Source organism: Azolla caroliniana, unplaced genomic scaffold (genome assembly GCF_043228905.1).
Source record: "Azolla caroliniana isolate FFs.n. ecotype wild unplaced genomic scaffold, voAzoCaro1.0.p SCAF_20, whole genome shotgun sequence".
Taxonomy (NCBI): Eukaryota; Viridiplantae; Streptophyta; class Polypodiopsida; order Salviniales; family Salviniaceae; genus Azolla; species Azolla caroliniana.
In genome coordinates, this window is record NW_028230455.1 from 10,483,205 (window position 1) to 10,508,967 (window position 25,763).

The window sequence follows — 25,763 nt, forward strand, 5'->3', positions numbered from 1 at the left end:
AAAAAGTTAAAATTAAAAATTTAACCTATGTTGAAAACCAAAACCGAACCACGAAACCGCAGTTTTTACGGTTTCAAAAATGTTTAACGGTTTCGCGGTTCATTTCGGTTTGGTTCATATTTTTAAAAAAATAAACGGTTCGGTTCCAAACCAGTTTGGACCCTCTCAAACCAAACTGTTGCCGATTGTTAAATACGGTCTGTCTTAACATGCATGCTAAATGGAGCAGTAATGTCAGCTCATGTTTATTTTTCAACAGTTGTTGATGAGTTGGTTTTCTCAGTCAAAAGCGATTATGAAAAGCCCTATCATAAAGACCATTTTGAATTATTGCAAAGTTATCTGTTTTACACTGAAATAAATTTCTTGATTTTTTATCAACGTATTCATATTTTGTATTGTGACACAATACTCTGAAATACCTGTAATTGTGTTTTGTTAAAATACAAAAAAAATGAGCATCTGTGTTTGCACATCATCTCATCTACTAGTTCTTATTCTAGATTTACGAACCTTCCACAGAACCTTTCTGCAGAAACAGTTACAAATTCAATGCAAATAAATATTTGTTCTATATAATCCATATATACTATATATACAAGAGAGCCTGCTATCTAATCTTTCTATATTATATACAGTAGAGCTTGTACGCTTTGGTTTATGTGCAAAACTCATTGAATAAATTTCATGAGAGTTTGTTTAATTTATACGAAAACGTTTTATGTTGTACATAATAATTTATATGAAGATTGTGCATAATCATTTGAAGCATGTACAGAATCACATCAGATGCCTGTACATAATCAATCACATTTGGTGTCCTCAACGAAGCTTGAAAATCATGTGGTTATTTTTCCTGATGACTTCTTGAGGGTTTATTTTCATATTTAGTGATTTAGGGTTCCTTTATCCTGTTACGCGTGGAGCAAACTGAGTGGAATTGACATCCACTCTGCAAAGCTCTATTGACATCCATATTTGGAGACAAAGAAAGAAACACATTACAATGCTAATATTGATAGTCTTTACACTTTTACAGCAGAGGGAGATGAAACCAATTTAGGATATTTCTCCATGACCTGGATTTAGATATCAAACAATAAATAGGAAATTTCTTTTTACGAGGGAAACTGACAGGAATTGACATCCACTCTGCAAAACTCTACTGACATCCATATCAGGAGACAGAAAGAGGGAATAACCACAATATAATCTTAATATTCGTATGATCTTTACACTTTTACAGCCACCCAGCCTCATGAAAACCAAAATTGTTACTAATATTACAGTATTGCAATAGGGCAAAATTCCTTTGAAGTTGATAGCTCCACAGACAAATGGAGGTGAAATTTCTTCTTCAGCAAGGCTCAGCCTAACCCACTGGTGAACGACATTCTGCTAGCTCACCAGTGTCAATTGATGAGGTTGCAATACACTCTGTACGATCTCAATCATCTTCTTATTCCGACGACATACATCAGAGAGTTCCTCGATTGATATTCTGGCATTTGCCAACTCAGTTCCAGATGTGACTGATGCTATAGCTCGCAAGAATGCATTTTGCTCATCCTGAGAAGCTACACTTGAAGGAATAAGACGAACTACATCTTGACACCACTGCACAGCTTGCGCTCCATATAACCGTGCAAAGGCTAAAAGAGCATCCATTACCTATTGACAAGTAGAGTTAGCAGGCAATTCTAATCAATCTTTAAAGACATGTATTTCATGAAATGAATAAATACGTAAGACATTATATCTATGTCTATATATAAAATATCGGAGTGTGTATATGCAACAAACTCAAATATCTCCCTGGTTTTTCTTATTGAACTGAAAACCCCAAAGTTTTGTTTGACTGCCCAAATCCCTGTTTAAGATGTCATTCCCCAAAACATAAGATCTGGGGGAATCAGGAAATTGTAGGACCATCTAGGCAATTCACTTCTGAAAATTGACAGAGGGAGGTTTTTAGAAGTTATACTAGAAACAATTCAAATACACTTACTTCGTTCACTCGAGATTCAGGAACAGCTCCAGCAACAGCACCAATTAAGATCCTACATAAAGTTTGCCCCCTTGGTAGCAAGATGGAGTCTAATGTGCTTCTGTATTGATTCCCACCAATAGTATTGTGAAGATGAAACAGGTTTTGTAAAAATGAAAGAATAGAGCAGCATGCCTCCCTGTCATTTGAACAGCAAAATCAGTATATTAGAGATAGAATAAGTAGATGAACTGCATCCGAAAAGCTTGTACAATACCTGTGTTGAATTGTTACTCCCTTCATTGCACAATCAACAAGGGAGGGTAAAACTGGACTCTGAACCAGTAGTTGAGGGCAATATCGTATGCACCTCGATGCAAGCAGAAAGCAATCGTCCACAATATCAGGTTGTGCTGTAAATTTCTGCAAATCCATACAGTATTCATTAATCTATGAAATAAACAAAAGTAAGCTCCCTGAATCAAAGCTAAGCTATAACCAGTATACCTCTATATTTGTTAGGACATTGATAGTCTGTCCAAAAAGCACACCAATCATGTTACCCAGATAAGCAGAACAAGATGGATCATTAGAAAAAACCTGTCATTCATGAAATATATGATTGAATAGTGAGGATATCTGCATGTTAGCAGAAACATAGTTACTAATGTAATTCACTTCCAAAACCTTTGGAAAACATGTCCCTAATCAATTTCAGTTGAAAGCACTTTGACCTATCCCACAGTAGTCAGGACAGTTTACATCAACGATGCAGGAGAACCAATGCTTTTATGTTTGATGGTAGACATGGAGTTAGACCGTATATACAAAAGCTAAAGGGAATATTGATGTGGCAATTTTCTTTAGTGGAGCAATTTCAGATTCTTTCCTCAGTGGAGTGTTCATCTTGCCTATTGGCAATTTAACATGTCCCCCTACCCATGTAGCAGTGATACCACTAAGTTGTGCTACCATTTGTAGTCTATTCATTTATTAATATAATTGTGAGTTTTCATCCATAATAGAGAGAGAGACAAAGAAAGAAAGAAAGAAAGATATACTAACGTCTTTTAAGAGGCCAAAATGGTTTATAAGACCAAATAAGAGATTACATCTTAAGTGATGTCTCGTCTTTGAGAACAAATCAAAATAAAATAAATATTACACAATAAATATAAAAGTAAATAACATGAAAAGAAAAGAAATGAGGGAATCTGTTTTTGGCACATGTGAGATTCTCAAGTTAGATATATTGTAGCTTTTGTCTTCAAAAGATCTCTAACATAGGTTGATCCAGAATGGAAATGTCTCCGAAGCGAGGGAAGCACCTATGATGGCGGGAGATAATGGCTTTTCTCTGTCGATGACAAGGGTGTCGTGGTCGTGGTCCATGCGGCCGAGGCCTACGTGCACGGCAAATTGCCATTGCCCAATCAATTGTAACCCCTTTGTTATGTCCTGGTCTATAGCCCATTTGTGTATCCCGGGGTTGACTTCTAGCATTAAGAGTGATGGGGCTAAAGAAAGTTGTGATTGTTCTTTGTGGATGAGCTTGTGTGGTTGTATTCTTCAACAACTTTTCCCAATGTCTCTTGAGCTCTAGCAAGAAAAGTCCTAGGCATCTTTGGTCCTCATATTCCATTACCTTGCGTAGTGGGCCAAAGCCTTGTTTAAAGAGGCAATGGTAGCTCCCTCTAATTTCATAAAAGACACTACAATGACAAACATAGTGTTCTTCAGATTCCACTCCTTGATGACACAATTGGCAAATTCTCTCTTCTAGAGGTAGTTGTGTATATCTGCCTACCTCAATCTGTAGCTGATATGATGAAGTTCGCAACTGCCCTATCACACTACACAGCGCATAGGATAGATGTATGTCCATATAAGGTGGCCTGATGACAAATCCATCCTCTGATGTATGTAAGAAGTGTGTCTTATAGTGGGCCATCTTTGTACCAAGTGGTATTTTGGGGTTGATCCATGTTATCTTGTTTTCTAAGTTAATAATATCAGTTCGAATCACTCTATTCTTTTCCACTTTGGTCATATTGAGATGGGGACAGTCCAAGCTATATTGGAACGGGGGTAGGGCATTTATACTCATGCCATGTGCCTCGAACCATTGCTGCATTTTAGCATACCAACAATGAGTGTCTCCATTTTCAGCCAGTTGTTTTGATGACATAAGTGCCAACCTTGGGTACCTTCGTTTAGGGAGCTCCCAAAGACGTTGGATAAATGTCACTGATCGGAACAATGCCTTGGGGCACTGATGCTTTGCTCCTTACCATGCGAGTAATCATTAACACTAAAGGTCTCTCTAAATCTTTCCAATGATTTGCCTTGTTAAGACTCAGTCCCATGTCTCTACTCCATAGAGAAGAGTTGGTGTGACAAGTGTATCAAATAACCATAGCTTAGTCCGTGGCTCTTGGAACTACAAATGTGCACATTGTCTCTCGAGAGCACCAAGGGCTACATATGCACGAGAAAGTCGGGCACAAGCAGCCTCCTGTAAGGAGAACCTAGGTCCTGTAAATGTTACTCCTAGGTATGTGTAGGAGCGTGTGTATTCCACCTTTTCCTCTCCCAAGAAGAATTCTGGTTCTGATCTTGTTACGCATGCTTGGGTGGTGTTAAACACCATCACTTTAGTTTTATTCATGTTGATTGACAAACCTTTGTCCGTACAAAATAGTTTTAAGGCATTTAGATGTCTTTGTAGTCCCTCCGGAGAGTCAGAAATCAGCACAATATCATCAGCATATAGTAATATTTGTATAGCTATACCTGCCAGGTGTGCTCCGGAACCCCCAAATCTCTCTATGTACTGTGATACCTCATCTATATATAGAGACCGAAGAGTGTGGGGGATAGTGGGCATCCTTGCTTCACGCCAATTGTGCTAGCCACCGCCTCTGACAAGGCCTTAGAAGACCGCACTTTTCCTGAAACAAATTCATAGAGTGCATAGATTCCCCATTGCATATCTATAGGAACACCAAGGGCTTCTAGCCGCTGCATAAGCTGAGCACGTGGCACAGTGTGAAAGGCTTTTCGGAAATCCACAAAGCAGCAATAAATCCTCTTATTGTGGGCTTTGCCCTCCTCAATAAGGGCCCAGAGGGTGAATATGTGATCCAAAGTTGTGAACCCCTTCCGAAAGCCTGCTTGTCCAATTGAGCGGCAGCCATTTTGCTCTGCCCATATACTCAATTCTAATTCTAGAATCGAACCATATAGTTTAGCCAAGTAATGGCCAATCATGATTGTCCTATAGTTGCTTGGCATCATGGGGTCTCCACTCTTGAGGATTGGCACAATGGTATGTTGAGTCCATCTAGTAGGAAAACCTTCAGACATGGCTCTATTAAAGATGTGTTCTAGTAATGCGAGCAAGGTGTCACGAGCATAGATAAAGTGCTCACCCACCAATCCATCATGATCTTGGGCCTTCCCAAATTGTAGCCGATCAATGGCATTTCTTACATTTTGTGGTGTAAAGAGGGTTGATTCATGTGATCATGAGGCATTCAGGTGGGGAAGAGGAGGTTGCCCCGGGATATCATATAGAACCTTTGCATATTCCTGCCACACCTGAGGTGAGGTCAGTTGTGGTGGGTTGCCTCTCATTAAACATTTTCATACCACTGATATGTCAACACTTCTGCTTTAAAGTGAAAAGGAAATAGTTGCTTTGCTTTTCTGGATTGAGTGAGCCATATAAAAGATTATTGTATAATAATTTATCAATATTCACTGCCTATCCTTTCTATTTTTTCAGAGAAAATTGATCACTTTTTCTATACATTTCCTAAGATATCCTGTGCCTTCTAATCACTTATAAGGGATGGTATCCAATTATTTTACATTGATCACAGAGGGAGGGAACTTAGAGACCAGAGACGTCTCACCTTGATTACTTCACTGGCCAAGTAAAGAAAACATGATTGTTGATGTTGCTGAAACTGTAGCTGCACTTCCTCTAGGAGAGCTCCTAGTGTGTCACCCAAATATCTTCCAGACATTTTAATCTGTATGTACAAAACTTGTTAAATGTAGAGAAGCATGTTTCGAGATAAAGTTGCAATCAATACAGATTTCAGAATTCAGGTGATCTACCATTCACTTGAGGAGCTAATCAATCACCATCCTTCTATGTAGTATTTCAAACATTAAAGTGGCCTACCAACGTTTATGGTCTACCATTTCAAGCGTCCTACCGTGTTTCAAAGTGGTCTACTATGCATATGAGATCTTAGATCTTTATCGTGACCTAATCCTTACTTATGTAACTTTAGCAAGAAACCCCAAACATTGTACTGAGCTGTTCTGAAAAATGACTTGCCACCATTTTGTGCAAGAATGCGATACAATGATACCTCCTAAAACTCTACAAAATCATAGAGAGGATTTCTAAACCACACTATTACTTTGGTTATCCATCAAAAAAATGATGGCCACCTCTCTTCAGTCACTCATACCTCAAAATAAAGACACGCCTTCTACAACAGTGTTTCCAAGTATTAGTATACATCCATATAAGATGGATATCCACGGCTGTGGATGTAAGGATGAGCTGCAAACCTCCTATCAAGATACTAATCATGGTCAACAGGAGGCAATAAGTCCCTTTAAAAAGAGGTTTTACACTTTGTAGAGAGATGAAGCATGAGAACCAGAGTTTTCCCCTAACTAGAGATAAATATATTACTAATCTCCAGGGGGCAGGTGCAAGACAATCTCTGTATAAGATAATTATATATAAACCATGGAAGGACTTGTTACTGTAGATTATTCAATCAAATACGCATTATCCAAATGGAAGGAAATAAGAATGCAATACTGACCTATTTTTAAAAATCAAAGTGGCATTGACAAACGATCAAAATGTCAAAAATCTCTCTCTCTTACATTCAATTTATCATAATAATACATAACTTGAATTCTTCTATGAATAATTATCAAAAGCATAAATTCTTACCGCATATTTACAAAGCCGACATAGTTTCTCCATTGTTCGTGTATCATAACCCTTCCTTCACAAGCAATTGAGAGTTTCAATATCATTATTTCATAGGCTAAGAGAACAATAATCAGACAAGAAATTAGACATAGCTTACTGATGAAAGACGTGCTTGAACAATGGCCATAACCTTCTGAATGTGTTTGCAAGTGGTTCCGAATGGTTCACATAACTAGAGGAATATGCAACAATCAATTGAAGTTTTTAATATCTAAATTACAGGCCGGTCATTTGCATCACTTACCGAAATATATTAGCCATTCGATCAATGATAATGGTATAGCTGCTTGAACTCAATTGTTGTGCAGAACCAACCTGTTCAGCTTCCGCAATAACTTTCTGCAAGTATCAAACGAATCACAAAAGCAGGAACAAAATGTAAAAACAAATATTTCAAACAGTCAATAAAGAGAACATTTTTACTTGCAGAGAAGTAGCCAATGGTACACATAACGCTTCTAAAATTTGAGTTGTTTGCTCCACTGGAATAGCGCTAACCACCATGCTGCAAACAAAGAGAACTACCTAAACAAATATTTTCTGGCTGGTTCTTTGTCAGAACTCTGTTCCTTATTTACTATGAATTATGCAATTCAACTGCCATTTTCTTTGTTTGATGATCCATGATTTGACCCTCAAACACATCAATAAGATTATCGAATATCTAATTTTTGTGGGCTATGTATTTATTTTAACCATAAAGAAATGCAATGAAATAGTTTAAGAAAATCACACATTCAAAACCAAGACAGTCTCATGACAGTTCAACACTAATTTTACTGCCCACATATTTATTTTGCATACCTTAATCCTTCAACAACCTGCAATTCATCTTCAGCAGAAAGATGGAATTTACTGTTGCTGCTCATAGCTTCAATGTACACACCAACCAATGTGTCAATAGATGAGCTCCCCAAATTATTCCTGCAAGCTGGAAAACACAAGATTTGTAAAATAAAGTACAGAACTTTAGCCTCAAATGGTTACCGCACATAAACCAAGTTTGTAGCTGTTGAAAATATTAACTACAGTGTATATCTTCTTACTGTCACAAACGTGTTTGAATGCCAAAGCTGCTGCTGCTGCAGGATCTTCAGGAATGGTGAGCCCCTTGGTTAATAAGTTAAGGATTTCTGGCAGCAGTGCAGGTGCGCTAGGTGCTACCCCAAGCCAGTCAGCAAAAGCTCCAATGGTTAGAAATCCTGAACCACATCACAGTCGAACCATCAGAGGACACTTTTGGTATATCATCATCTATTGCTTTTGGTGAATGAAGTAAATAACAATATTATGTGGAATAAAGTAGGAAACAGATGCATAGGAAAACTTCAAATGACATGCAAACAGGACTATATGATGTAGAAAATAATCTAGAGAAGCACTGGATACTAACAGCGGCTATATACCAGTATAGAGAAGCTGTGGCTGTTGTGGAAGCTGAGGAATAAGCATCATCACCTACACAGAAAATTATTTGTTACATTCCACTAGCAGCAGGTGCTATGCCAATGAAGTGGTGGACACTTTACCCTAGGCATTATCGTAGTCTCGTCCCTTGGCACTACTTTCACAATTCCTCTTATACAATATAATGAAGCTTCAAGAGACTGCCAATCGACTGAGCTATTTCTTGATAACATACCTTCAATCCCCTATATTCACAGCTTTTTAAGAAATAAATAGTTGATAAATTCTATAAAAACCAATACTATTTAAAGTCCCTGCTCATGCATCAGGTTTATGATCATATATATTTTAATTAACATGTTCTTAGCATCAACCATGCTGCGAATTGTCGATCAACTACATGTACTTATACAACTCAGCTATTCTGGATCTACCATAATGCTGAATTTGTACATTATCTACAGTGACTTAATTTTTGTAGAGCACTTTTTTTCACATGTATATGTACAATCATAGGCCCTATAATTGATTTTGGACAGCCTTTCCAGCATGTGTGCAGAGGCGTCTGCCAAACCAGAACCTAAATCAGGATAGTGTCATTACTTGGCTATCCATTTTCAGCTACTCTTACCTATCATTTATCTAGCTTTCTCAAAATGGAGAACAGAATAGTTTGTTTAGAATATCATTTTTCAAACATCTATTGCTTTCATATATTGGTATGCTTAGTCAATGGACAAAATTCAAAAGTGGTGAGCAGATGGTTAGGGAATTTGCGTAAAATTTATTGTGCTAGGTGAGTTCCTTTTGGAGTATAATAACATTTTATTGATGCTTTAAAAAGCAGAGTCAGCCCAATTACCCACGAGACAAAACACATATGCAAAGATCCAAAAGGAATGCACCTGAAATAGTGGAATAGCAAGTAGCTGAAGTGTCCGATCCCCTCCTAGAACTGCCGCTGCATCCTCGAGGACCTCTGCAACAGCTGCAGATATCTCTGTGTTTTACTCCCAGAATCTATTTGTGGCAAAATCTCCAAAATACAAAATATCCAGAACAGTACAAAGGAACAAAAGAAGATGTGCAAAACATCACAAAAGAAAATGAAGGCATACCATATCTAGTTTGTTTAAAATCTGCCAATTCATCTTTTCTCCAAGTTTCAAATCCTGGAGGATACTTGACTCGATGGCTTACCTTCATTCCAACAAGAATATAATAAGGGTGTGAAAAAAATATAAACTACAAATTAAAAATATTTTAGAAATTTCCTGGATGGCATCTGCGATAGTCTGCATCAGGAAGTCTAAAAAGCATACATCTATATATTATGGTAATTCACATTATTTCATAAACAACATTGAATAAGTCCTCAAAATGAAAGTTAGCAGTGTGGAAATTGAAAATGGAAATTTGCTACATATCTTCACTTGTCCAATGTCCTTTACTATCCAGTTTTGATTATTGTCCTATTTGTTCGCTGATTGGTTAATAAAGTCTGAAGGATGAGTTCATCAAGCAAACTAGAGAGGCACCATGTCTATATTATGCCAAGAAAAACCAAGACAATGTTGAATTTGTGTCATAGTGAGTCTACCAGAGGACTCAAAATCTGAGGCTGGTGATGCTTGAAAATTTTAAGTCATCTAAGATATATGTATCATGTTGTTAGCACAATTGGCGTGAAGCAAGGATGCCCACTATCCCCCACACTCTTCGGTCTCTATATAGATGAGGTATCACAGTACATAGAGAGATTTGGTGGTTCCGGAGCACACCTAGCAGGTATAGATAGCTATACAGATATTACTATATGCTGATGATATTGTGCTGATTTCTGACTCTCCGGAGGGACTACAAAGACATCTAAATGCCTTAAAACTATTTTGTACGGACAAAGGTTTGTCAATCAACATGAATAAAACAAAAGTGATGGTGTTTAACACCACCCAAGCATGGGTAACAAGATCAGAACCAGAATTCTTCTTGGGAGAGGAAAAGGTGGAATACACACGCTCCTACACATACCTAGGAGTAACATTTACAGGACCTAGGTTCTCCTTACAGGAGGCCGCTTGTGCCCGACTTTCTCGTGGATATGCAGCCCTTGGTGCTCTCGAGAGACAATGTGCACATTTACAGTTCCAAGAGCCACGGACTAAGCTATGGTTATTTGATGCACTTGTCACACCAACTCTTCTCTATGGAGTAGAGACATGGGGACCGAGTCTTAACAAGGCAAATCATTGGAAAGATTTAGAGAGACCTTTAGTGTCAATGATTGCTCGCATGATAAGGAGCAAAGCATCGGTGCCCCACGATATAATCCGGGCAGAGATGGGAGCAGCACTTATAATAACCGAGGCATTGTTCCGATCAGTGACATTTATCCAACGTCTTTGACGAAGGTACCCAAGGTTGGCACTTATGTCATCAAAACAACTGGCTGAAAATGGAGACACTCATTGTTGGTATGCTAAAATGCAGCAATGGTTTGAGTATAAATGCACTACCCCCGTTCCAATATAGCTTGGACTGTCCCCATCTCAATATAACCAAAGTGGAAAAGAATAGAGTGATCCGAACTGATATTATTAACTTAGAAAACAAGATAACATGGATCAACCCCAAAATACCACTTGGTACAAAGATGGCCCACTATAAGACACACTTCTTACATACATCAGAGGATGGATTTGTCATAAGGCCACCTTATATGGACATACATCTATCCTATGCGCTGCGTAGTGTGATAGGGCAGCTGCGAACCTCATCACATCAGCTACAGATTGAGGTGGGCAGATATACACGACTACCTCTAGAAGAGAGAATTTGTCAATTCTGTCATCAAGGAGTGGAATCTGAAGAACACTATGTTTGTCATTGTAGTGTCTTTTATGAAATTAGAGGGAGCTACCATTGCCTCTTTAAACAAGGCTTTGGCCCACTACGCAAGGTAATGGAATATGAGGACCAAAGATGCCTAGGACTTTTCTTGCTCGAGCTCAAGAGACATCGGGAAAAGTTGTTGAAGAACACAGCGACACAAGCTCCATTACTCCTAATGCTAGAAGTCAACCCCAGGATACAGAAATGGGATCCAGACCAGGATATAACAAAGGGGTTACGATTGATCGGGCAATGGCAATTTGCCGTGCACGTAGGCCCTGGCCCCATGGACCACGACCTCGACACTCTTGTCATCGACAAATAAAAGCCATTATCTCCCGCCATCATAGGTGCTTCCCTCGCTTCGGAGACATTTCCATTCTGGATCGACCTATGATAGAGATCTTTCGGAGACAAAAGCTACAATATACCTAACTTGAGAATCTCGCATGTGCCAAAAACCAGATTCTCTCGTCTCTTTTCTTTTCATCTTATTTACTTTTATATTTACTGTGTAATGTTTACTTTATTTTGATTTGTTCTCAAAGATGAGAAAACATTTAAGATGTAATCTCTTATTCGGTCTTATAGGCCATTTTGGCCTCTTAAAAGACGTTAATATATCTTTCATAAGGATGGTTCGTCACATTTGAAACTTGGATGACTACCATAAACACGATGTGTGCAGTTTCCTTCACATAGCAAGGTATTTTCTTCTAGCCTGCTTCTTTTTATATAATGTCATCCTCTCTTTCTCATCTCACATATTTTGTTTGTCTCTAATCTTCACCACCCCTCTATTTTGTCTAGATAATTATATACATCTACAATATATCCAAATTTGGGAATTGGTGTATTCAATGACCTCCTCCACTATTTCCTATGTCCCATATAATAGCACCACTATGCATAATCCTGCACAGTTTTTCTTTGTATCTAGCATATCCATGAACTTCGTGTATTCAACGACCCCCCCTGCATTATTTCATATCTGAAGCCAAAGAGTCTGACACCATAGAGTCTCATATTTCATTACGTATAACCCTACAAGCTTTTCCACCCACATACACAGATGAACATGAAAACTGTGTTTGATTCAAGCATGATACATTGGTTAGGATGTCGCCCTAATTTGTTGCGAATAAGCTAAAATTATATGCCTACAAGGTACACCTATTAGTTATTTAAGCATCAATTTCAGTTGTTGCATCACCTTACTAATATTAGCAGTTATAAAAAAGCTGCATCTGTTAAGTGGCAACAAACCCTACACTTACCAAAGACACAAGCAGCTCAAATATGGGACGGAAAATCCCTATTCTTCTTTCCATTTCAACTTCGGCGGTTATTTGATTTTCAAATCCCTTGTAATACTCCCTACAAAGTAGCAATAAGTAGTAAATTAACAAAACAAGGAGAGGTTCCTCGAAACATACATAAATAGCTTGCAGCAATAGAATACTCAAAATCAAATTCTTAAAGGTCAAACATTATTAGACACCATACACGGGAATCACTCAAATGGAGAACAGATCTGATAACCACAAAATGTTGAAAGGGATTATACAATTACCAAAATGAGTTACTGCCACAAACTACAAAAGACACTAAAACCACTCAATGACACAAATACACTTTATATCAAAGTGTACATGCACCAACAGCCTTATCCACAAGAAAAAAAATGGATATAATAAGCACATCCAAGGGATCATTATTTGTTTCAACAGGAAGGGGGAGGAGACATTATCATTGCCACAGCAGCTATTGACAGTGACACTCTTCTGGATGTATCCAGTCAGAAATAGACTATATTCAAGGTTCAACAGTGTAGGTATCTAATGAGAGCGATAACATGCGTTGATGTATCCAATCTGAAATAGCATAAGTTTTAAAATTTGAGAGTGTAATAGTTTCAGAATTGAACAGATGTTCATGAAAACCAGCCTAGTCAACCTTTAACCACATATGGTTTTCAACTCTCTGAGGTTTCCCACTCCTCGTGCTATCCCATAAATACATAAGAATAATCAAACGGAGGACAGTCTGAATCTGTGGTCCCAATTTTCCTACACATCAATGGATGTTCCTCATTCCATATTCCCCCAGTACAACAATTTGAATACTCAGAAGCTTGCTATATGCATTTCAGAAAATTTAATCATCCATCTATTTGGCTAACAATAAGAGACATTTATATTACCCGAGACCGGACATTGTTATACCTTCTTGTCAAAGTACTGCTTAAGCGGTACCAAAAATTGTATGTTAGCTCTGCAATGGTATCTTCTGGGTGTGATGTAACCTCTAATAAAGCCTCCACAATCATCATAGCTTCTCCAGATCCTAGTAAATAGTGAGAAGAACAGACCAACCTCTAATTATGCACAAGCAGAACTTCCCTTTGACATCATGTACTAAACTTCCTCAAAAGAACCATTCCATCCAAATAGGAAGGATGAAGCAACTTCAGACATACCATTTGCTATCAGCTCCACATAAGATTCACCCATTTCTGTGAAAAGTTGTGCAATGCCTTTCACGACCTCTTCGTCCTGTAATCATCCATTGAAGTGCCACACTTCTGGCACAGCTCTAAATATTCCAGTAGCTACAAATACAAGCATTATTAAAGGATTACATACCTCCTGGCTAGCTTCCCCGTCGGAAGTGTCAGAAATACCTTTTTCCTTATTTTCCTTTTCAGCCAAAGCAATCTGTAAATGCCAATATGACCAGTATAAATAGAAACTTAAATAATATATTGCCCAAAAAACCACCATCGCATAGAGCAGTGCACCTATATTGGGGACTAACATTCTCCTGAGTCAGAGTAATTCCCCTGCGTGTCTTTTTTTAAACAGAAATACCCTTCTGATGCATTGCATTTTATCTAGAACTATTTCTTGAGTTGCATGCACAAACACAATAAGTTATATCAGGATCTTTCTTCTCCAAACCTATCGTAAAAATGTCTCAACACAGGAATCAAAACACTAGCACTTATGCTTCAGCATATTTGTATAATCAAGTAAGCATGTCGTACAAACTGCTATGGATATTACCATTTTCCCAATACTTATCCAAGAGAATGGTTGTCTATCAGAATCACCATACTGGGTTACTTTACAAGTAACTTAAGATTTTTGTAATATATGGAAACATACTGACCATCTCAGGAAGATAAGAGCTAGGTGCATAATCACAAGCTACTTTAATTATCTTAGTATAATAATATTTCTGAACTTCATAGATGATCACAAGCTAGTTTTAAGACTTCAACCATCAATTTTAACACTTTGCAATTTCCACACAAAATCAGTTTGGAGGATGCAAGAAAATTACAAACACAAAAAATCAACGAGAACCTTTAGAGATGCTGAAAACCTTGGGCGCAAACCCATGACATGAGGAACAACAATTTGCACAAGAGGCATCTGCTCAGCTAATTCTCCTCGACTCCCATTTACAGTAAATCGGATTAATTCTGTCACAGCTGTAATAGAGCAAACAAGGTATACACCAAATGCATCTTACGTTCTGATGGAAGTTCCTGGTATTTCTTTAATTAAGAAAGTTGAGATGTGTAGCATACCAACTACTGAGGCATCAAAGCATTTATCAAAATTCAACCCAGAAAGAGCTGCCGCAACCAATGGATGTGATGCAAGAGTAGATGCTTCCATTCTGATTGGCAAACACAAGACATTTCTTAAAAGAACCGCATACGAGAATTCAGAACCTTGCATATTCTAGATCTCCATTACAGAACTTTAAACCATGTTCACATTTTCTTTTCATGATTGGATTTCATCAATAAATCGATGTTACATAACATTCAACAGATTATATTGACCCCCTCCAGGTTCCTATGATCCTATTGACACTGTATGCATCATAGACCAAAGCCACAATGTTAACATGATGACAGACTAAAGAACAAATTTGGCTCTCCACAGACCACAATTGGCCAAAGGTTTCTAATATCAAAAATTGCCACAATAAAATACTAAACCAAGGTCACATTCCCAGGAAACACTCAAAATTCCCTAAAAGCAAGTGAGACCCTATCAATGAATAGTGGAATGCATCAAGCAAATCACCTCTTTAGAATTTAATCATACAGTCAGAATGAACTACCAGCTGAGACATATAGGTAGCCCTCGAGCCATAGTGGTTGGCCCTTGATGAACTCCTAATGAGGTAATATGTCGACAACATGTTGAAGACCTCATCCTGAACACTTGGATTAGGGTGGAGGTAGGACCCAAGGAAGAATATTTAGATGAAGGTTTTGGAGAAACAAATTAACAAAAACCTTTATTAATATCACCACCTCCGTTGGATAATCTATATTATATGGCCGCCCACTTAAATCAAGCCTTAATCATATCAAGAAACCCATGTGAAATTACTCTTAGCTCCTACAGATCTAATCCTACATCAATGGATCAAATTCCTTCTTCCAGCAAGGATAGTCCCAAGCACTGTTGATACTCATCTTCCATTACCTTGCATTGATCCTGCTCTTCCATTATCCAATTCAATTATATCAGTTCAGAACATTCTAATATTTCCATTTACGGCATGTTTTAATGGGGATTTCAAGTTACATTGGACAAGGGTAGTAGATATATACATATGGCATGTCACCCAAACCATGTTGCAGTTTGGAATACCCATAATTATTATCTCTATCATCAGTAAGTTGTTTTGATGACATAAGTGCCAACCTTGTGTACCTTCGTTTAGGGAGCTTCAAAATCTGTTTGATACCTACCAGTCATTGATCCAACAATGATTATCTCTATGTTCAGCAAGTTGTTTGTATGACATAAGTGAGAACCTTGAGTACCTTCATTTAGGGAGCTCCAAAAGTCATTGGATACCACTCACTGATCTGAATAACACCTCCTTGATTATTGGGGCTGCTCCCATCTCTGCCCAAATTATATAATGGGGCAGCAAGACTTTCCTCCTAATAATGCGGGCAATCATAGAGACGAAGATCTCTCCACATCTCTTCAATTATTTATCTATTGACAAGATTCCCATGTTTCTACTCCTTAGAGAATAGTCAGTGTGACAAGGTGTATCACATTGCCACAATTCAGTTCATGGCTCATGGCATTGAATATGTGCATGTTATTGTTCAAGTGCACCAAGGATTGCATATCCACGAGAAAGTCGATCACAGGATGCCTCCCTCAAGGAGAACCGACACCCAATCAACGTTACTCCAAAGTATGAGTAGGATTGTGTGAATGGCACCCTTTCCTGATACCAAGATGATTGGGTGATAGTGGCCCAACTTCTTCAACTGTGTTTTACTTCAATTGTGCTAGCCACAGCCTCCGTCAACACAATTTCCATGACATGGATTCCTACAGTGCGTAAATTCCCCATTGCATATCTACTGGGACATCAAGGGCTTTTTGCCGAACATGCAGTACAATGTCGAGGGCTTTTCGGAAATCCACAAAGTAGCAATAAATTCCATTTTTATGGGCTCTTCCCTCCTCAATAAGGGCTCAGAGGGTCAATAAATGACCCAAAGTCATGAACCACTTTCAAAAGCCTGCCTACCCAGCTGAACAGCAACCATTTTTCTCTGCCCATCAATGAACTCTGACTTTAGGAGCAAGCCATATAGTTTAGCCAAGTAATGGCCAATCATGATTGTCCTATAGTTGCTCAGCATCAAGGGGTCTCCACTCTTGAAGATTGACACAACGGTATGTTCTATTCATCCAATAGGGAAACCTAACACATAGCTCTATCAAAGATGTGTGCTAGCAATGGGAGCAACATGTCACAGGCATAGAGAAAGTGCTCACCTACCAATCGTCTTGGTACTTTCCAAATTATAACCATTTGATGACATTTCTTACATTTTCTGGAATAAAAAATGTAGATCCAAGTGGGCATGAGCCATGTGGGTCGGAGAGAGGGGGTTGCCAAGCGATATCATATTAGTACCTTTGCGCATTCATGCCACACTTGAGGTGAGATCACTTGTATGGTAGATTGACTCTCAATAAACATTTTCTATGCTCTTTTACTTTATTGCCCTAAGAACAAGTGATACACGTGGTTCAAATGTTCCTCACAGGGTTGCTCCTGATCTGAGCCATTTTGATAAACCATTATCACAAATCCATGTGCACTTCCCATGTCTAGAAAGTATTTGTCATATTCTGTTACTTCTTGTTGCTTTAGACCAACTTCTTCTGCCGTAATGTCTCCATACATGACCTCACTTAAGTCAAACACAGTTGTTTGTCCATCCTTAATCCATGCATTGAAGTCTCGTAATAGTACTATATCCCCTATACTAGCAAATATTATGATATCATTGTATAATGGTAAAAATAGTGATTCGTGAGAGGCGCAAAGTAGCAGATTGCCATATATAGCTCTCTAAGATCTCCCCATTTGATTTGAATCATCCACGTATAATGCATATCTACATTCTTATGCACAAACATGCTGCACCCTATCACATAGAAAGAAAGAAAGATTAGTCTTTTTTTCTGAGGAGATTGAAGTGGTGTTAGTGGGGGAAATGATTGGTTTCCATCTTGCAATGAAGTCAAACTGGTGGAAACTAACACCGCTTGAGTCGTTTTCACATATATCTTGTAGATAAATGTTTTTTCATCATCATGATTTTACTCTTCATAATGTAGGTTTCTAATACCCCACCCACGCAACAGATTTTTTTACATAACCATTTCCTTAAGGTAGTTTTTCATGTTTATATTGATGTCCACTTGACAATTGTTGTACAGTTTACATACACAAATAAAGACTGGAAAGGAATGTGAACAACTTCTTTAGTAAACATAGGCTAACAACCATCAGCAATCAAATTCAAGACATTGTTATAAGCGAAAAAGGCACGTCAAACAATGTAGAGCACTTACCCATAATTCAGACGAAGCCATGTAGCAAATGCACCAATAATCTGCATAGAAAATAAAGAAAACTTAGATTTCCTCTGCATAGGTCTGTAGCTTTGGGTTTTGAACAAGTCAAAAACTAGAACAAAAAAAAGAACAGTGATCAGATTATAACTTTTTTACTTAAACCCATAAGTATTCAGACTTTTGTAAGATAGAATTGAACATAGTAAAACACTGCTCCATGGATTACAACAAGTTGTAATAAAACCAGTGCATACTTAGCATATAGACATGAGAAAAAAATTGCCAAAGGCTTAAAAAGAGACAAAACTTAAGCAAGCATTTTGGTTGGTAAAAATAAAGAAAACTATGTCCATAATAGGATATACCTTGTCAATTTGATCTGCTGGATTTTGGGACAAGAGATCAGTAAGCAATCTAAATGCATCATGCACAGACGACACCAGCTCTTTCTGAAATTGGCGTCTCCTCTCTGGTCGTACTGCAATCCTGTGGCTATAAGCTTCCTGCATCCATCAACGGTCAAATGGTGGGTCTCATGCATATATTCTCACTAGCATAATTGGAACCTGACCTTATAACTACGAAAGAATAAAAGAAAATCCCAACTGATATCCAACAGACGGCAGTATTAACAGACAATAAACAGAGTCTTGACACAGGCATTGTGACCTGAGAAAAATAATATTTTAACAGAATATAATTCACTTCAGGATGTAAGATGTACAGCCTGTACAATTGCTTCTGTCAAGAAACAATATTCCACATTGTATTATTATAGCCCAAACCACTTCTTGTTACATATATGGCCTCAAAAAGAAAGCTAAACTATACCATAACATAACATAAAAAAAGAAAGAAAGAAAGAAAGAAAGAAAGATATATTAACATCTTTTAAGAGGCCAAAATGGCCTATAAGACCAAACAAGAAATTACGTCTTAAGTGTTGTCTTGTTTTGAGAACTTATCTTTAAATTTGTGAAAGTTTTCCATATCTGCCATTATACGATGATATCATAAGATTTGCTACAATGGGAGACAAATACTATTAGGAGACTTCAATACATGAACTAAGGATAAACAAACACCTATGTTTTGACACCAACGAAGCTGTTTATGGAGAAGTTATGCCAGAAGAGGTTGGCCTAAAATGACAAGCTCAAGATATGAGTGAAGCAACGGAATAATGCAAACACTTTCTAGCCTTGGGAAGTGCACATTAATTTTTTTATATAGAATGGATTGTCACAATGGCCAAGATCAGATGATTTGACTTGGTGGAACCAAAAAGGAGGTGCAAGCACAGTCGGTTACCTAATGGAACCTCCACCACTTATAGCTGAAATAACAGATTTCACTATATCTGGTAGACCCATTGGCTTGACAGCAAATCACGCATATCTACGTTTTGAGGTGAAGGATGGATGCACAAGTCATGTATATGTCAAGACAGAGAGTGGACTGGCTAAATATCAATTTACTCAGGAGATAATTGATGTGTATACTTGTGGATTATGTAATGGATCCTAGATTGGATCATTTCCAACCCCAAAAGGAAGTTATACAAGGATTGTCAAAGCCACTGCATAAAGCAGCCACAAATGCCTTTCCTCACACAATGGCCCATCCCACCAAACTTGGTAGTGTCATACAAAATTGTTGGTATGATGAGGAATGTCATGATACAAGGAGATGCTTGTACCTTGAAGTAACCCGGGGTATTTATACACACAAACAAACCAGGTCAACCTTCCAAAGCTCCATGAGATATTAATACATTGTTGGTATGCTGAAATGCGATAATAGTTAAGAGGCACATGGCATAAATATAAATGCACCACCACCATTCGAATAGAGCCTGGATTGTCCCCATCTAAACATAACCAAAATGAAAAAGAATAGAGTGATCCAAACAGATATTATTAACTTACAAAACAAGATAACATGGATCAGTCCCAAAATATCACTTGCTAGGAAGATGGCCTAATATACAAGATACACTTTTTACACACATCTGAGGATGGATTCATCATCAGGCCATCTTATATGGACATACATCTATCCTACGCGGTGTGCAGTCTAATACGACAGCTGGAAACGTAGCCAGGTCAGTTAGAGATTGAGGTAGGCAGATATGCACAAATACCACTGTAAGAAAGAATTTGCCAATTGTGTCATCAGGGGGTGGAATCTGAAGAACACTGTGTTTGTCACTGTAGTGGCTTTTATGAAATAAGAGGGAGATAACATTGTGCCTTTAAACCAGGCTTTGGCCCACTACATAAGGTAATAGAATATGAGGAACAATGTTGCTTGGGGTCTTTCTTGCTAGAACCATAGAGACATGGAAAAGTTGTTGAAGGACAACATTACAGCCACACAAGCTCATCAACAGAGAAGAATCACAACTTTCTTTAACCCCATTCCGCCTCGTGAGCCACATTACCGGAGGAAATTTTGCCATGCGCATAGGCCCCGACTTCATGAACCACGATCTCACCACCCTTGACATCGATAGATAAAGGTTATTAACTCCCACCATTGCATGTGCTTCCCTCACTTTGGAGACCTCTCCATTCTGGATCAACCTATGCTAGGGATGTTTGGAAGACAAAATTTACAATATATCTGACTTGAGAGTCTTGCGTGTATTGATAACAAGATTCTTTAGTCAATTTTTATCTTTTTTATTTTTTTATTTATTAGCATTTATTTTCGTTTGTTGTCCTCAAACACTTAAGATGTAAAATCTTGTTTGGTTTTGTACACCATTTTGGCCTCTCAAAAAGACATTAATATATCTTTCTTTCTGATAAGCTCAGGTTTTCCAAGAGAATTTTACATCTAAAAGTACTATTACTCAATAGATTAATTATAAAACTGTGTAGCTTAGCAAGACAACTATCACTATGAAACTACACTAACAGAAATGTCCATCCAATGGTAAAAACCATGTACCTTAAGTGTCTGGTGTAGCTTTAATATGATGGTAACCACATTTATTACATGGACAACATTCGATTTCCAATATCACATCCTAGACTGTGGGCATCATTTTTTGTCAAAAGATCTGCATTCTACTATAAGTCTAGCATGCAAGTTTACAATGACAGTAATGTACCATGTGCAACCTTGTTCTTGTCATACAAAACATCCTTTATAAATTGATCACTGATTTCCTAATTCATAACAGAGGTCAAGTAGGATTTCTACATTATCTAGTGGAGTGAATGTCTATGAACATCTGGATGACAAGGGATTCACTAATTCAGGAAAACTATTTACAATAACACATTTGTTACTGACGGTACTATGCACATACTTAGTTCACTCATTCAATATATCAATAGGAAAGTTTGAATATTCAGCTCACTATATTCTCCTTCTGCCCATTGTCATACAGAAATGGGAAGAATGCCTTGCATTCACTTTGGGCCACACTGACAGTTTTGGTGCCTAATTATTTTCATATATCATTCCATGCCATACATAAATGCAGAATTGTTTCAGATATTCGTAATTAAGAGAGCAACTTAATTCTTACCTGAGGCAATACAGTTAGAAGCTCCAAAAGGCTCAACGTCATATTAGGTTCAGCATGAAACTCATCCTTTAGCCACTGCATGACTCCGCCACTACTCCAGTCTTCTGATGGTATATGCATTGCTAATGCTGCCAAACCCAGACATAGCTGCAATGAAACCACAGGGAATTGTAAAGATGCAACAAGCAACAAGCAACAAGAAAAACTGAAAATATGAAGGTTGCATCAGAAGTTACCTGTGTTCTTACAGATCCAGGACCTGGATTAAACTTCTTCAGAAGAAGCTTCATATGTCAAAAGAAGAGGTTTAGTTAGCCATCCAAAATTCACTAAGTTGTGGCTTACACAGCACATAAGAACAAATATGAGCTGTTAAAGATAATAATAAAAACTCCAGTCAATAAATCCAATAACTCCCTGAAAAAAATAACAGGAAACACCATCACAATTCACAATACCACATAGATCTTACAGATAGATGGTCCTTGTATTACGCAGATGACTCTACTACTGCCTTTAATGAATATGCTCATACAATTTTCCATTTTTGCTTCCTCGTTTACATTCAGAAATCACTAATAACTGGTAAAAAACTTAAGTATACCAATACAGATAGATGGTCCTTGTAGTACCCAGATGACTCTACTACTGCTTTTAACGAATATGTTCATACAATTTTCCATTTTTGCTTCCTCATTTACATTCAGAAATCACTAATAACTGGTAAAAAACTTAAGTATACCAATACAGAGTCTCGCAGAGGAATTCTGGCATTTGGAGGTAGGTCATCAAAATCACGCTGAATCTGTCATAGAAAATTTATACAGAAAAGAATAAACCAGATTATCACAAATGCAAATTTTATGTATAAGTGGGTGTCCGAAAGCATAATTTAATCCAAGAAACAGTAACATACACTAAAAGTCATAATATGTATGCAAGGCAAAACCAAATAACATATTCAACTTCTATGTTAACCATAAAATGGCATGAGCACTTCTAGACCAGTATATGCAATTAACAGTTATAGAAATAATCGAAAACATGAAATGCACCTTTGTTCTCAATGTTTGAGAACAAAAATAAAGTACTTCAATACTGCTGCCAGGTTCGTGTAGAAGATTATCGGAGACCTGCAATGTATCAGTGCATCAATCATCAATAGGTAAGAGATCTGGAGAACATATACAAAGATTTATTGTTCATCAAAAAAAAATGAAACACCACAATGAATCTACAGTATTTTCAAAGTAGTTAACAGTGATATTATTTCCAATCACAAACTCTACATTATTTTTCAAAAAAACTTAAGATGAACAATTTTACAATACAATTATGCTCTAATCCAGAAGTTATTTATCATTTATGGGGAGGGGGAGATGGGATAAAGGAGAAATTGGTGACAAACGGATATTTTTTTCCCTAGATTTATGCTTCAAGTGCTTTGGACACCCAATAGGAATTGTTCCTAAAAATGCAGATCCATGTTGCTCTCATGCAAGTGACACCCATATGCCAAGAACTAATAGATAGTTTTCAATCAGTTTTCTAGGGTTTCTCATGATAAATTTACATATGAATGTTTGGAGTGGATCAGCTATCACATCAAATGTATGGTGTTGGATACTTGATACAACTGTGACATGCATGATGCACATGTGATGTCATTTTTAGATAAAGAATAAGTATGTGGTGTTTTTATCCGGTTGGGAAAAACAAAAAATTTAAACAATACTAAATGATACTTGAAATAAAATTAAATGTGAAGTTTTTTCTTTTATAACTGCGGCCTAACAGTGACTATTTTAAAAATGAGTCCAATGGTTTAGTTTATGGACACCATCATGCATTCTTTAGCCATAAATCCTTACTCTAAGGAAGTATGTTTCCCATCATCTCTTTTTGCATAAGATTTTCCTTCCTCACATAAATACATTTGAGTTTTTCAAAAGAAATCGTTTTTTATATCAGATCAAATATTAGAATTTCTATTGGTATTTTACAATCTTTCAGAGCTACAGTTTATAAATCAGCATATTGCAAAATACAACAAATTCTAAAGTCTACAAATAAGTGGTCTTTGTATTTCAAGCAATCTCCATAATAACCATGAAAGAGATCCTACATATCATCTTCTAGAATCCTACAAACCTCACACTGTGGGATGAATACCAAATGTTCCAATTTTGGTATGGGTTCAATGTTCTAAATATGATTAGCAGCATCTGGTGGCTATGGATTGGATGGAATGAAGTAGAGTATGCAAAATATGTAAGGATTAGTCCATTTGAGGAATACAGGTTCAGTGTCCCATTCTATGATTAACAGCACATTCTAAGTCCCAATTGAATGGATGAATGCCTAGAATGTCAAATATCTAAAAACTAGTCCATTTGATGAATGTTTGTTATGCAACACAGGTTCGATACTAAAAAATATGTGATTAGCAGCGTATGATGAGTGAGAATTAGGAAGACAGCATGAATACCTAGTATGTCAAATATGCAAATAATAGCTCATATAATGAGTACAATTCATCCTTGTGATGCAAAGCAGGCTCAAAGGTCCTATATGTGGATGGATGCAAATATATGAGAAGGGGTTGAATGGCATGAATTCCTAGTATCATGTATGTCAAACATGCAGGGAATAGTCCACATGATGAATGCAATTTAGGCTTGCTATGAAAAGAGAGTTAAATCCAATGCTACATGTACTTTAGTGGTACAACATAGATGTGGATTCAATGGCATGAATAACTTGTTTTCTGAAGTCGTAAAGGATGCAGCATTAAGGAATATTCATTGTGATCAATGCAATCTGTGATTGTTATGCAACATGTGTCCGTCTGCAGACCACATTCGACTGATTGAGACAAATGTGGATATCAAAGGTATCATTATGCCAATGCTTAAAACAAAAAGTGATGTGATAAATTCACATAGTGTGGTTATGAAGCATACCTCTGCTTAATAAATGGTAGACTTCCATGGCAATCATTGTCTTATGTCACATGTACAGCTTCAGACTAACGGTCTAGTAGAATATCTCAGTACCTATCAGTTTATCTAAAATGCATTTTGTAAAAATATTTTGAGTCTTCTTATCAACAGCTCAGTGAACTGAAGTGAACTGATGTCCATAGTACATTTCTCAGCAAACTGGAATGGGCAAAATGGTTTAAAGCACAAGATAATCACAACTTTCTCATACTTCCTGACACTTATACGCTTTCTGCTTCAGGATAGGAGCTCAACATTTCCTTGCTTGGTAAAGTAAAATGATTAAATTACTTTATACTTTGCAAATTTTCTCTCAAAAACTCAGTCTTGAGATGATAATCATTTCCTCCCTCATAATTCGTAGCATTTCCAGTTAGAGTGAAATGGAAAATTACTGAGCAAAATTTCATCCTGACGACTCCACTTCGAGGTGATCATCACTTCCTTTGTCATATTTCCAAGTGGGAGTGGGGTAGGGAAGAGTAGGGGACTGAGGTGATCTTACCGTCCATGTCGGAAGAAGGAAAAGGAAGAGAGGGAGGGAGAGGAGAAAGGAGAAAGAAAGAAAAAAAGACTGACCTGCCATGCGTCGAGGCTGTGCTGGAAGCTCTGAAGCCATTGATTTGCAGCGTTCCGAGTGTCTGGAGAGGGATCGTGGTAGAGTGCTTGAAGGGCTTGCAGAAGGATGGATTGGGTCCCCATTCAAACAAATCCAAAAAACAGAAGGAAAGAAAGAAAAACAGAGGGAAGAAGAAGAAGAAGAAGAAGAGCGAATGGAATGTGCAGATTGGGAATCGAACGATGGACCTGAACGATGGAGTGAGTGTGAACTTGTAAATGGTTTATGTATATATTTTATTTATCATGTACTCATTTCTTTATTTTTACATACATATTTACTCTCTTATTTTTACCATTTTTCGTGTTCTCTGTAATGTATACATAATACATATACATATGCATGTACGAGTGGGCT

At 37.4% G+C, this 25,763-nt stretch overlaps 1 protein-coding gene across 1 annotated transcript; it reads right to left on the minus strand.

Moving 5' to 3' along the window:
* Window positions 1–1,185: 1,185 nt before the first annotated feature.
* Window positions 1,186–25,541, minus strand: MOS14 (ARM repeat superfamily protein). The gene is made up of 28 exons (XM_087335527.1): window positions 25,367–25,541; window positions 22,841–22,918; window positions 22,528–22,590; window positions 22,022–22,069; window positions 21,786–21,932; window positions 18,610–18,747; window positions 18,242–18,282; window positions 14,911–15,002; window positions 14,684–14,811; window positions 13,961–14,032; window positions 13,795–13,870; window positions 13,541–13,661; window positions 12,593–12,692; window positions 9,542–9,623; window positions 9,329–9,411; window positions 8,546–8,668; window positions 8,423–8,474; window positions 8,063–8,218; window positions 7,821–7,947; window positions 7,440–7,521; window positions 7,261–7,355; window positions 7,114–7,188; window positions 6,975–7,029; window positions 5,905–6,024; window positions 2,495–2,587; window positions 2,265–2,410; window positions 2,009–2,186; window positions 1,186–1,671 (listed from the first exon to the last, which is right to left on the minus strand). Exons 1-28 carry the CDS (start codon window positions 25,487–25,489, stop codon window positions 1,399–1,401), a joined length of 2,967 nt encoding a protein of 988 aa, XP_087191653.1. The 5' UTR covers window positions 25,490–25,541; the 3' UTR covers window positions 1,186–1,398.
* Window positions 25,542–25,763: the final 222 nt, after the last annotated feature.

Bases quoted from the DNA above. Each gene is read 5' to 3' on its own strand.
- MOS14 (XM_087335527.1), bottom strand. From the start codon at position 25,489: ATGGGGACCCAATCCATCCTTCTGCAAGCCCTTCAAGCACTCTACCAC. The intron at 9,624-12,592 runs GTAAGTGTAGGG...GTTGGAATGAAG, and splicing joins TTGAGCTGCTTGTGTCTTTG to GTAAGCCATCGAGTCAAGTA. The intron at 8,219-8,422 runs GTATATAGCCGC...GATGTGGTTCAG, and splicing joins GCCACAGCTTCTCTATACTG to GATTTCTAACCATTGGAGCT.